Here is a 12,345-nt window from a genome sequence, read left to right as displayed (position 1 = left end):
TCCCATGGACTGCAAGGAGATCCAACCAGTCCATTCTGAAGGAGATCAGCCGTGGTATTTCTTTGGAAGGAATGATGCTAAAGCTGAAACTCCAGTACTTTGGCCACCTCATGTGAAGAGTTGAGTCATTGGAAAAGACTCTGATGCTGGGAGGGATTTGGGGCAAGAAGAGAAGGGGAACGACAGAGGATAAGATGGCTGGATGGCATCACGGACTCAATGGACGTGAGTCTGAGTGAACTCTGGGAGTTGGTGATGAACAGGGAGGCCTGGCGTGCTGCAATTCATGGGGTCGCAAAGAGTCGGGACACAACTGAGTGACTGAACTGAACTGAACTAAGTCTAGCTTACCAATGATTTCTCTCATGAATTGTACCTTTGGTATTGTATCTAAAAAGTTAAAACGGTACACAAGATCATCTAGGTTTTGCCTATATTGCATGATATCTTCTAAGAATTTTATAGTTTGGTTTTTTATATTTAGTCCTATGATGCATTTTAAAAAAAATATTTATTTGGCTGTACCTGGTCTTAGTTGTGGCATATGAACTCTTGATTGAGGCATGTGGTATCTAGTTCCCTGACTAGGGATTGAACCTAGGCCCCCCTGCATTGGGAGTGCAGTCTTAGGCACTGGACCGCCAAGGAAGACCCGCTATGAAGCAATTTGAGATAATTTTTGTGAAGTGTAAGGTCTGTGTCTAGATTCACTTTTTTGCATGTGGATGTGCTGTTGTTCCAGCATCATTTATTGAAAAGATTATCTTTGCTCCACTGTATTACCTTTACTCCTCTGTCGAAATTAATTGAATATATGTATGTGGCTACATTTCTGGACTCTCTGTTCTGTTTTATTGATCTGTTTGTCTATTCTTTTGGCAATATGGTGCTATAATGATTATTGTAGCTTTATAGTAGGTCTTGAAGTTGGGTAGTGTCCTCCAATTTTGTTCTCTGTTGGTATTGTGTTGGTTATTTTGGGTCTCTCTTGCTTCTTCATTTAAACTTTAGACTTATTTTGTCAGTATCCACAAAATAACTTGCCAGAATTTTAATTGAGAATCTGTAGATCAAGTTGGGAAGAACTGACATTTTGACAATATTTAGTCTATCCATGAGCATACAATATTTCTCTATTTTTAAGTTCTTTGATTTTGTTCATCAGTGTTCTGTCATTTTCTGCTTATAGATCTTTTACCTATTTTGTTAGATTTACACCTTAGTATTTCATTTTTGGGAGTGCTAATGTAAGTAATATTTTAAAAAAAATTTATTAATTCAGCTATGCTGGTCTTAGTTGTGGCACGCAAGATCTTTGATCTTACGTTGTGGTGTGTGGGAATCTTTAGCTGTGCCATGGGGGATCTCGAGTTCCATGACCAGGCATTGAACCTGGGCTCCCTCTATTGGGAGTGGAGAATCTTAGCCACTGGACCACCAGGGAAGTCCTTCAATGCTATTGTTTTTAATTTTACATTCCACTTTTCACTGCAGGCATATATGAAAGTGATTGTCTTTTGTATATTAACCTTGTATCTTATAACCTTATTGGAATTGCTTGTTAGTCCTAGGAGTCTTATTTTGTTGTTTCTTTTGTATTTTCTATGTAGACAATCATGTCATTTGGGAACAGACATTTTATTTCTTCCTTTTCAATCTGCATACCTTTTATTTCCTCTTCTTGTCTTATGGCATTATTTAATGCTGTGTTGATATGGAGTGAAGAGAGCGGACATCCTTTACTTGTTCTTGATCTTAGTGGGAAACTTCTAGGCTATTACTCTTAAGTATATTTTTAGCTATAGGGTTTTTGTAGATATTCTTTATCAAGATAAGGAAGTTCTCTCTATTCTTAGTTTAGTGAGAGTTCTTATCATGAATGGGTGTTAGTTTTTGTCAAATGCTTTTTCTGTGTTTATTGATTCCTTGAACCTCAGAATGAGAACACCATGTGTGTTGGGGATCCCCTTAAGACTACCCTCTGGGGATTTACTAAAAGACTCAGAGGACTCAGCATATAGTTGTACTCAAGGCTACCATTTATTATAGTGAAAGGATACAAAGCACAATCAACAAAGGGAAAAGGCATGTGGGGGAAAGTTTGGGAAAAAATTAGAAGCGTATAAGCATCTTCTTTCAGTGGAGTCAAACAGAACATGCTTAATACCTCCAGCAACTTTCACAACAGGTGTGAAATGTTGTCTATTAGGAAGATTCATTAGAGACTCAAGGCCTAGGGTCAACTGGTAGTTATGGACGCACCCTCTGCCTGTCCATGGGTGCATGCTTAGTTGCTTCAGTCATGTCTGACTCTGCAGCCCTATGGACTGTAGCCCACCAGGCTCCTCTTTCCATGGGCAAGTATACTGGAGTGGGTTGCCATGGTCTCTGTCAGGGGATCTTCCCTACCCAGGGATTAAACCTGCATCTCTTATACCGCCTGAATTGGCAGGTGGGTCCTTTACTACTAGTGCCACCTGGGGAGCTCACCCTCTGCCTAGCCTGTGCCAAAATTCCAGACTTGTAGAAGGAAACTAGGTGTTCCTCATAAACCATATTGCTTATATATAATATAAGCATTTAGTCACAGTGAGTCACTCTTACTATTTCTGGGATTGATGGGAACCCTCTGGGAATTCAAGCTCCCAGTCAAGGTCCCACTTTTGCAAGCAGGCATTTCTAAGCTCTGCAGTCTGAGGCCTGCTGTGTTAACTCTTTTCTGTGCACTGTTCTCACTTAATGTGATCCTATAAGGTGGGGAAGAGGCCTTAGGGGCTACTTTGGAAATGAAGGGATATGGATGTGAGAATGAGGGAGATGTGAAGAGGATGGGACTTTGTTACCCCTTTCTTCTTTTCTCTTAAGTAAATTTAGGATCCGATGGAAGGTTTTGTATATAAAAAAGGTGCTGCTGTTAAAATTACATTTGAAAATCACTTCTTTAAACAGTGAGATGAATTTTAAGCCAAATATTGGTAAAATCACATTTGGATTTTAGCAGGATCATTTCTGTTGTTGATGGAAGATATTTTTTTAAGAGATTGTGATCAAGATAAATTTGAGGTTGGAGATGATCATTGGCAGGGAGACCAAGACAGAGATAATTAAGAGCCTCGGCTGGAATGGTTATATGAAAAAGGAGGAGGGAATGGATTAGAGAGACTTTAGGATGTAAAATTGTGTAGAGAGCTTCTCTGGTGGCTCAGACGGTAAAGAGTCTGCCTGCAATGTGAGAAACTTGGGTTTGATCCCTGGGTTGGGAAGATCCCCTGGAGAAGGAAATGGCAACCCACTCCAGTGGATTGCCACTGGAAAATCCCATGGATGGAGGAGCCTGGTGGGCTACAGTCCACAGAGTTGCAAAGAGTCAGACACAACTGAGTGACTAACATACACACAGAAAATTGGGTAGCATTGATGATTGATTGGCTGAGGATCTGGTTGCGGTCTGGGGAAGGGGTTTGGGGATGGAGAAGGAAATTAGCATTATCTTAGGTATTTTACTTAGTTGATTACAGGGAGTGGAAAAGCGCATTTTCCCTGGTTGTGAGGGTCTCAAATCCTCCAACACTACTGGGTATCCAGTAGTGGATACCAACACTATCTACCTGAAGGTAGCAGCATCAGCTCCCACATGTTAAAGGGCCAATCCCATAAAAATGGTGCCACTTCAGAGACCAGCTGCAACTGTGCTGCCCTGCTTCCCACCCTTCTGCGTGGCTGAATTCAAATTCAGGGGGTTGATAATTAGCTAAGTTTGATAATTTTCTAGTAATGGTCAGAGAACTCAGAAACACTTTAACTATGTTTGTCAGTTTGTATATAAAGGGTAAATGGAAGGCAAATGGAAGGGATGCACGGGGAAAGGGACGGGGCTTCCATGCTCTCTCTGGATACGTCACTTTCCCTTGAGGTGTTCACCATCCTGGCTGCTCTCCAAATCTTATTGTTCAAGAGTGTTTATAGAGTAATCTCCAGCCTCCCTTGCCCTCATAGGTTGGTGGATGGGACTGAAAGTTCCAACTTTCTAAACACTTGGTCTTTCTGGGAACCAGCCCTGTCCTGAGACTATTTTCAGGACCTTCCCTGAGTTCATTAGCATATGTGTGATAGAAAGAGGCTCATTATGAATAATAAAAGATGCTCTATCACTTAGGAAATTCCAAGGATTTTATGAGCTCTGTGCCAGGGACTGTGGACAAACTGCAAGTATGTTTCTTATACCACCCTGGTAAACGTCTCAAATCGCTGGAAACCTCTGCGGAACTCTCAACCTGTGCCTTCAGTTTCAGCATGAACCCAAACCTTGTCCTTGGTCCTATGAGGCCTAGGATCCCAGGAGACCCTTAGTTTGGTTCTCTATTGCAGGCTGTAAGCCCCATGTATTAGTTAGGGTACAATTTAGGCCTCTGTAACAAAGAGACCCCAAAATACACTGCTTGAAAAGCAAGATAGACGTTTATTTTACATAAAAATCCAGGCAGGTGGTCCAGAGCTGGTTTGGCAGCTCAGCATTGTTGGGGAACTTTGCTCTGCTTTGCTCAGCATTCTGTGTGCCTCTCCTTGCCAGGTTGGCTCTTCCAGCTGCAGCCATGGCACTTTCTTTCCAGACAGAGGGAGGGGAGGGAAAGAGAGGAGGGGAATTTGCCCTTTCCCTTTAAGTGCTCCGGAGCAGAGCGCACAAATTTCAGCTTACATCCCATTAGTCACGTGGCCATCCTAGCTGCCAGAGAGACCAGGGTATGGAATATTTTACTGGGCTGACTTGTACCCAGCTAAAACCCCTGTTTAGAAAGGGAGAACAGTTATTAGGGGATAGCCCTGCCCTATCCTCAACAGTCACAGTATATTTAAGGATTTTTTTTTCCTTTCTTAGAAAAAGAGGAAAATAATGTTGTGACTTAATTTTTTTCCTAAATTAAGTAATTTTCATATTATTGAAACAAAGGAAACATGTTATTCAATGAAACAAGAGAAACTCTGGCAAAATATCCTTGCAAAATCTTTGCCTAAGACTGTGCCAGTTGAACCTGCCCCAAATAAGGAATGGAGTTATAACTGGACCTTACCACAGATAATCAGTTTTCTGCTTTGAAACACTCTTCTTGTCTCTCATCTCTTTGTGTTCAACCTAAAGGTAATGGAAAAAGAGAAGGAATCTTGTAAGCAGAGAACTGAATTCAACATGGTAACGTCTGAATGCTGTGTTGTTTTGGATAGGGATTAAGAGGCAACAGAAAACCCTTTGCGACTAGTCTCTAAGTCTCTGCGTTGGTATTAAAGAACCAGATTTAGGCCTAATGCAAAGACAGGGACCACGTCTGCTGTGGGGAAGGATGCGATGAACCTTGGTGGCATTCAATGGAGTGGAGGTAAAGCTGTCACTATAGAGGGGGTTAGGCTTCTTAGAGGGCTTCCCTGGTGATTCAGACAGTAAAGAATCCACCTGCAATGTGGGAGACCTGGGTTCAGTCCCTGTGTTGGGACGATCTCCTGCAGGAGGGCATGGCAACCCACTCCAGTATTCTTGCCTGGAGAATCCCATGGACAGAGGAGCCTACAGTCCCTGGGGTCACAAAGAGCAGAACATGACTGAGTGACTAAACACACACACAAAGGCTTCCTAGAAGAGGGGTTATAGTGATAAGTTCTGAGTTTGGGGTTTATTAAATTGAGTCAATCATTTATATATTTACTGTACAAAATGTGTATGTTTTAAAAATAATTATATATTTATTTGGCTGCTCTGAGTCTTAGTTGTAGCATGTGAGATCTAGTTCCCTAACCAGGGATCCAACCAGACCCCCTGCGTTGGGAACACAGAGTATGAATCACTGGACCATCGGAGAAGTCCTCAAAATGTGTTTTATATTATGGTTTTCATCAAAATGATTTTTACAACAGCTGCTCAAATATGTACAGTTGTAATTGGTTAAAAGTTTTAAGAAAGAGTATCAAGCACTATGAAATACCTTCATTTCAGAAAGTCTTAAATCTTACATATATATATGTATTTGTTTATAGCCTATTCAGTTCAGCCCCCTGAGAGTATGTCTCCAACTGCTGCTACAGAGGCTTATTCAAAAGCTTTAGCTGTTTGCCATGGGCCATTGGACCACTATGACTTTCTGATCAAAGCTCGTGAGCTAAAAGATGATGAACATCAAAGAAGAGTCATACAGTGTCTGCAGAAACTGCATGAGGACCTTAAAGGATACAGGATAGAGGAAGAAGGCCTTTTTTCTAAGGTAAGATTTGTGTCATGTTAAAGATGGAATAGTTAAAAGTGTGAGCATTTTAAAACTAGATTAAATGCAGTTGGGTACACTCATGAAAGAGCTTGAAAATTTCCTTCCAGTTCCTTTAAACCAGCTCTGTTGGATCCCTATTTCTGACCTCTTGATGTTCTATAGCTTTCTTTTACCTTCAAGGGGATTCAAATAGCTTCATACTGAGGTAGTAAAAAGAATACCTAAGTACCAGTTACAGTGAAAACTTGTATGCAATTCAAAGCTTCCCCCTCGCTCTAGCTCAGGCCTGGCCTGGGATCAGTAGCAGAGAAGAATGAGTGACTTGTTCTTTTTTCTCTCCCCTTCTTCTCCCTCTGCTAGCTTGGCTTCCCTAGGGTCAGAATGCGGGGGATAGACGATTAGAGTGAAACAGCAGAGTCTTGAGTGGCCAGTTAAGGGCCATTTGTGTGGTAGATGCTGACGTGCTAGCTCTGTGAGGAGCATTGTGTGCGTTCTTCAGGACTCCTATGAGGACCTCCCCGCTGCGTCACTGTGACCAACCTCCTATGATTCTAAGGAGCAAACATCTCACAGCACGACCCTGTGGTGCAGGGATGGCCTTGCCCTTGCACTTAGCCTTCTTCAGTGGGGTCCTTTCAGGACAGCTCTAGCCAGGTCACCTTTGTGGTGTCTACTGAGACCACCCCCAAGTAACACACCTCCTTTCTCCAAACCCTCCTGCATGGGCAGCTTCAGTCAGTCTCCTGCCCTTGGACTTCTGCAGATTTAAGAAGCAAACACCAGTGTCTGTTCTGTGTGCCCCTGCGCTCCTGGGGACACATACATGTCAGGTTCTTCTGTGAACTCTTTCACACCCTACTTGGGTAGCTGTCTGCAGATTTTCTCAACATAAGTGAGCATCCAGCTGGGGAGAGGATGCCCATTTTGCCTTAATTCTAATCTGTTTGGATGTTTCTCTTGGGGACCCCTTGCACTTGACATGAGGTTGGTTCATCCAGGGAAAATGCCACAGAATTGTTTACCCAGCTAACAATTTTCTACCTTGATTACTTTGGTTGTGAGGCTGTTTTCTGATGACCCCCCTCTTTTTAAGGAATTCCTGCATATATACAACTAGTGCCTCTCTGCAGTGTATAGGGAGACCTGTTTCTCTTGTCCTCAGCTTTGAGTTTTAGCTGAAATTCTGAAACAACAGGAGAAACTCTCATTCCTTGTCCTGCTGTAGAAGCTCTGTTATCAGTGGTGTGATCCTTGAATTATGAGGGATATTATGGTTCAACCCAAGAAACTAGTTTTCCTTTAATCGACTGACCAAACTACTTAACCCCCTTAACACAAATATCCTTTTATTATAAGGTCTTTATAAGAAAGGTACTGTATAACAATATAACAATAACAATATAACTATAACAATAGTACTTTATTTGTAAGTTCTACTGAAAGTAATTTTACTTTTTAAAAAGCACTTGAGAATGTAACAAAATGGTTTTATTTTTATGTAAGGAGAAACACTGCATTGTATTAACATGTTTTGGTTAAAAACAATAAAGTATTATTTATTTAGGCTTGAGAAAGAAATGGAGATGTAGAACAAGATTATAAAAGAAAATAGCAACAAAGGGCATCTCCATCACTCAGCCAGGCCTCATAGAGCCTGCACCAGCTTTTGGCACCATCGTCAGGTGGTGCAGTGGTAAAAAATCCACCTGCCAGTGCCGAAGATGCAAGGGACATGGGTTCAGTCCCTGGGTTGGGAAGATTCACTGGAGGAGGAAATGGCAACCCACTCCAATTTTCTTTCCTGGAGAATTCCTTGGATAGAGGAGCCTGGCAGGCAACAGTCCACGGGGTTGCAACGAGTCAGACATGACTGAGCACCTGAGCACAGTGGCTCTGAAAGCTCTGATGACTTGTAGGAAGTGGTCCCTGTTGATTCTCCAGTGCCCTGCCATTCATAAAGACTGATCTGTTTACTCTTTGCTCCTTTCCCCATTCTCTTTCCCACTCTGTTCATCCTACCAGCTTCTCATTTCTTTTCCGGTATCTGTGGTTTAAGTTCCCGAGGAAGAATCTGAGAGGCCACCCAAACCCTTCATCCCTGTTTGGGCAGAAGTTTCACACCAGTTTTCCAGGGGCTGCTAGTCAACACAAAGCCTGGCTCTCTGTATAAGGTGCTACCCAGTGCTCCCGTGAGCAGGGCAGTTTCCCTCAGAAGTGCACTGTGAGGCTGGGCGCCAGGGTGTGTTGGCTAGTCCAGCACAATGGTTATGGGAAATAATGATGAATTATCCCTTTTGATGGCCAATATTCTCTCTTTCTCTTGTGTTCTCAAAAGTTTATGGGTGAATCAAGAAGTAAGAAGTTTGGAAAACATAGATTGCTTAAGTACTGCATATTTAATTATAGTTTGCATTACAGGAGGTCTTTCAAATAAATTAACAACTTTGTTATGTGTCCTAGCCAGGAGACAAGATGTTTTAACTACCAGATTTTTGTTGTTATCTGAAAGTTAAAATTTCTCTCATGACTTTTTATCTTATTCCGCCTTTGATATATGAATTGGCTATGCTGAATCTGCCTCTAAATAGACAGCTATTTAGCAGTAAATAAATGCAATACTTTACTATCTAGAGGCCCCTGTTTTATTGTGTAATTCTTATGTAAGGAGGAGATTGGACAAGTCAGGTAGTTTCTAATGTGTCTAGTGAAAGCTTATATTTGTTAATCCCAATGCATATGTGAATGAATATTTAGTAGATTGATCAACATCTTTTTTATTTGTCCTGTCATTTCTTAAGCCCACAAAATATTTAGCATTGCAGAAGACCCAAATAGCAAATTTAGTCTGAATAAAACATGTAAAACTTCAGTTTTGAAGATTATAAAGATGCCACAAGACTATTTCTTCTAAAAATACTGACATGCCATTTATCAGAGAAGTGAAAATTTAAACTGTTAGATTTTCCAGCAATAGAACTTTGTTAGTGGTGTAGAATCCCTTTTTTTTTTTTTTTTAATAATGTTGTTTATGTCTGTGCTGGATCTTTGTTGCTGTGTGGGCTGTTCTCTCCTTACTGTGAGATGGGGCCCCTCTCTAGTTGCAGTGTGTGGGCTTCTCCTTGTGGTGGCTTCTCTTGTTGCAGAGCACAGGCTCTAGGGCATGTGGGCTCCAGAAGTTACGGCACGTGGCCTCAGGGCTCAGTAGTTGCAGTTCCTGGGCTCTAGGACACAGGCTCAAGATTCATGGTGTACGGTCTTAGTTTCTCTGCAGCGTGTGGGATCTTTCTGGACCGGGATCAAACCCATGTCTCCTGCATTGGCAATCTGATTCTTTACCACTGAGCCACCAGGGAAGCCCAGTATGTAGAATTTTTGATTTTCATAAATAGGGTTTACAGTTTCATGGACATTTGATTCTTCCCCCAGCTTTATTGAGATACTATTGACAGATAACATATCTAAGTTTAAATTGTGCAGTGTGATGATTCATACCTGAGTACATTGCTAAATGATTCGATAATAAAATTAGTTAACTCCTATATCCCCTGACATTGGAGAAGGCAATGGCACCCCGCTCCAGTACTCTTGCCTGGAAAATCCCATGGACGGAGGAGCCTGGTGGGCTGCAGTCCATGGGGTCGCTAAGAGTTGGACATGACTGAGGGACTTCACTTTCACTTTTCACTTTCATGCATTGGAGAAGGAAATGGCAACCCACACTGGTGTTCTTGCCTGGAGAGTCCCAGGGACGGGGGAGCCTGGTGGGCTGCCATCTGTGGGGTCGCACAGAGTCGAACACGACTGAAGTGACTTAGCAGCGGCAGCAGCGTATCCCCTGACATAATTACTATTTCTCTTTGTGGTGAAAACATTTAAGATCTACTCTTCTGACAACTTTCAAATATTAATATACTACTATATTATTAATAATAGTCACCATGCTGCACATTAGATCTTATAGTTGGGAGGTTGTACCCTTTGACCAATATTTCACCAATTCCCCTGCCCCACAGCTCTTGATAACCACCATCCTATGAGTTAGGCTCTTGTAAAATTATTCCTGTAAGTGAGAACATACAGGATGGTCTTTGTCTGACTGAATTTCAGTTAGCATATGTGCAGATTTGACTTTGTTTTTGGTACAGATGTTTAAATATTCACTCTGGTAGACTTAAATTGTACTCCTAAGAAACGTTCTGTAAGGGTAAGCCATAATGTTAGAATAAAATGCACATTCTTCGCAAAATGCTGGAGTTATTATCAGTGAGGAGAATTGGTGGCAGACTATTAGGCTGCTTTCACCTACCTATGTCACAAATGTCTTCTCTAGTAAAAATTTGAAAAAGTTAAGAGCAGATGACCATGCTATATGAGCAACAAACTAGGAAGAATGAGCATTTATGAACATTTTACTTTTGTTATCAAATAAAACTTACAGCCAGGTTAATCTGACACATTTAATGTATGCATAATTGTTATTGTGCTGTGAGGTAATTGGGCATAAATGGTAAGTAGTTCATGTAAATCACTATAATTAGTATTACTTTTACACAGCCAAATCAAGCATTTCTAGAGTCATGGAGGGAAAGAATTAAACGGAGTGTGGAGCTGCTCTGAAAATTTGTTTCCATTAATCAGGGGTATATAGGCAGCCAGGTTTTTTCCATCTCTGGGGAGGAGACACCATAGCCAAAGAGACCTGGGAACTGGGAAGGGGAGCAGGGGTCAAAATTCCTTTTCCTTTTCTCCTGCTCACCACAGAATAATTTTGTTTTTCCCTAATGAGAAATTATTATTTCAGACTTCCTTTTACCACCTATTATAGTCTTTGATTTGGATACCTGTCCTCACTCTCCTAAGAACAATGCATGTAGCAGGTAGAAATGACCTGCACTGCCTTGAATTCAGCTGGTATAAGGTCTTGGTGCTTTCTCTGATCTGGCTCCTTGCACCTGGCAGCCGTGAGCTAGATACCTGGAATGCTGTGCTGTGGACTTTTCTCTCGGGAGATGCAGGAGACCCATTGTTTGGCTCCCTTCAGTTATTTATCCAAGACTAGCCAGTTTGCTGGGTTTTCCTCAGTTCCTCCATTCTCTCCTCTAGCTAAGGAGGTAAGCCCTTACTCTCTCCGTTCCTTTTCTTAAAACTGACATTTCCTATAGGTGAAGTAGGTTGAGCAGTGTGATTTAGGTAAAGCTTCCCTGTTCTCTGGTAATTTAGCCTTTAGAATATAATAAGCAGCATTGACTTTGGAATAGATATCTATCACTACAGCTTTATTAAAGACCAGAAATATTTTTAAATGTATATTTTTTTGTGTATCAAATTTTTATGAAAGCCAAAGCAAAAGATTATGTCCTAACCCAATGACAGCTTAATCTGTAAGGAAGCAAGTTTGGGAGTCAAACTGCATTGTTTTTTGGGAACTTAACACATGCCAAAGACTCATTTATGTCTGAAATTTGAGAAAGAGAATATAATGGGCCTGCTTCCATCTCCAGAATAATTAACAAATGTATTCAATTACATTTTAAATTTTGTCATGGTTCCAGAGGTAAAATTATGCTGTCAGTGTAGATGAGAATGTCTATTTTTGTTTTTTTCTTCCAGTTTTATTGAGATATATGTGATATATAGCACTATATAACTGAGGTGTAGACCATACTGATTTGACTTACATGCATGTGTGGGTGCTAAATTGCTTCAGTCGTGTCAGACTCTTTGCGGCCCCATGGACTGTAGCCTGCCAGGCTCCTCTGTCAGTGGGATCCTCCAGACAAGGGTACTGGAATGGGTTGCCATTTCCTCCTCCAGGGGATCTTCCCAACCTAGGAATCAAACCTGCATCTCTGTGTCTCCTGCATTGGCAGGTGGATTCTTTACTGCTAGCACCACCTGACTTACATGCATGGTGGAATGATTACCATTGAAGTCCAGTGAACATCCATCATCTCATGTAGATACAAAATAAAACAAAGAAAACAAATTTTGTGTGTGTGATAATAACTCTCAGGATTCACTCTCCAAACAACTTTCACATATAACATGTATCAGTATTAATTATATTAATCATGTTGTACATTATATCCCTGTT

The 12,345-nt window shown here is 41.3% G+C and overlaps 1 protein-coding gene across 5 annotated transcripts in view; it reads left to right on the top strand.

Annotated features, from left to right (window-relative positions):
* Nucleotides 1–12,345, top strand: part of AFG1L (AFG1 like ATPase) — a 198,635-nt gene that overhangs the window by 19,150 nt on the left and 167,140 nt on the right. For all 5 annotated transcript variants that reach the window (XR_008199911.1, XM_052645769.1, XM_052645768.1 and 2 more), the window contains exon 2: nt 6,025–6,248. Coding sequence is in view for 4 of the 5 variants with exons in the window: in XM_052645769.1 (XP_052501729.1) it covers nt 6,025–6,248 (224 nt within the window). In the remaining variant the exon portion in view is untranslated. The remainder of the gene's footprint in view (nt 1–6,024; nt 6,249–12,345) is intronic.

The sequence above is a fragment of the Budorcas taxicolor genome, chromosome 9, assembly GCF_023091745.1.
Source record: "Budorcas taxicolor isolate Tak-1 chromosome 9, Takin1.1, whole genome shotgun sequence".
Taxonomy (NCBI): Eukaryota; Metazoa; Chordata; class Mammalia; order Artiodactyla; family Bovidae; genus Budorcas; species Budorcas taxicolor.
The sequence above is the reverse complement of the archived record's forward strand: the minus strand, read 5'-3'. Positions and strand labels throughout refer to the sequence as shown.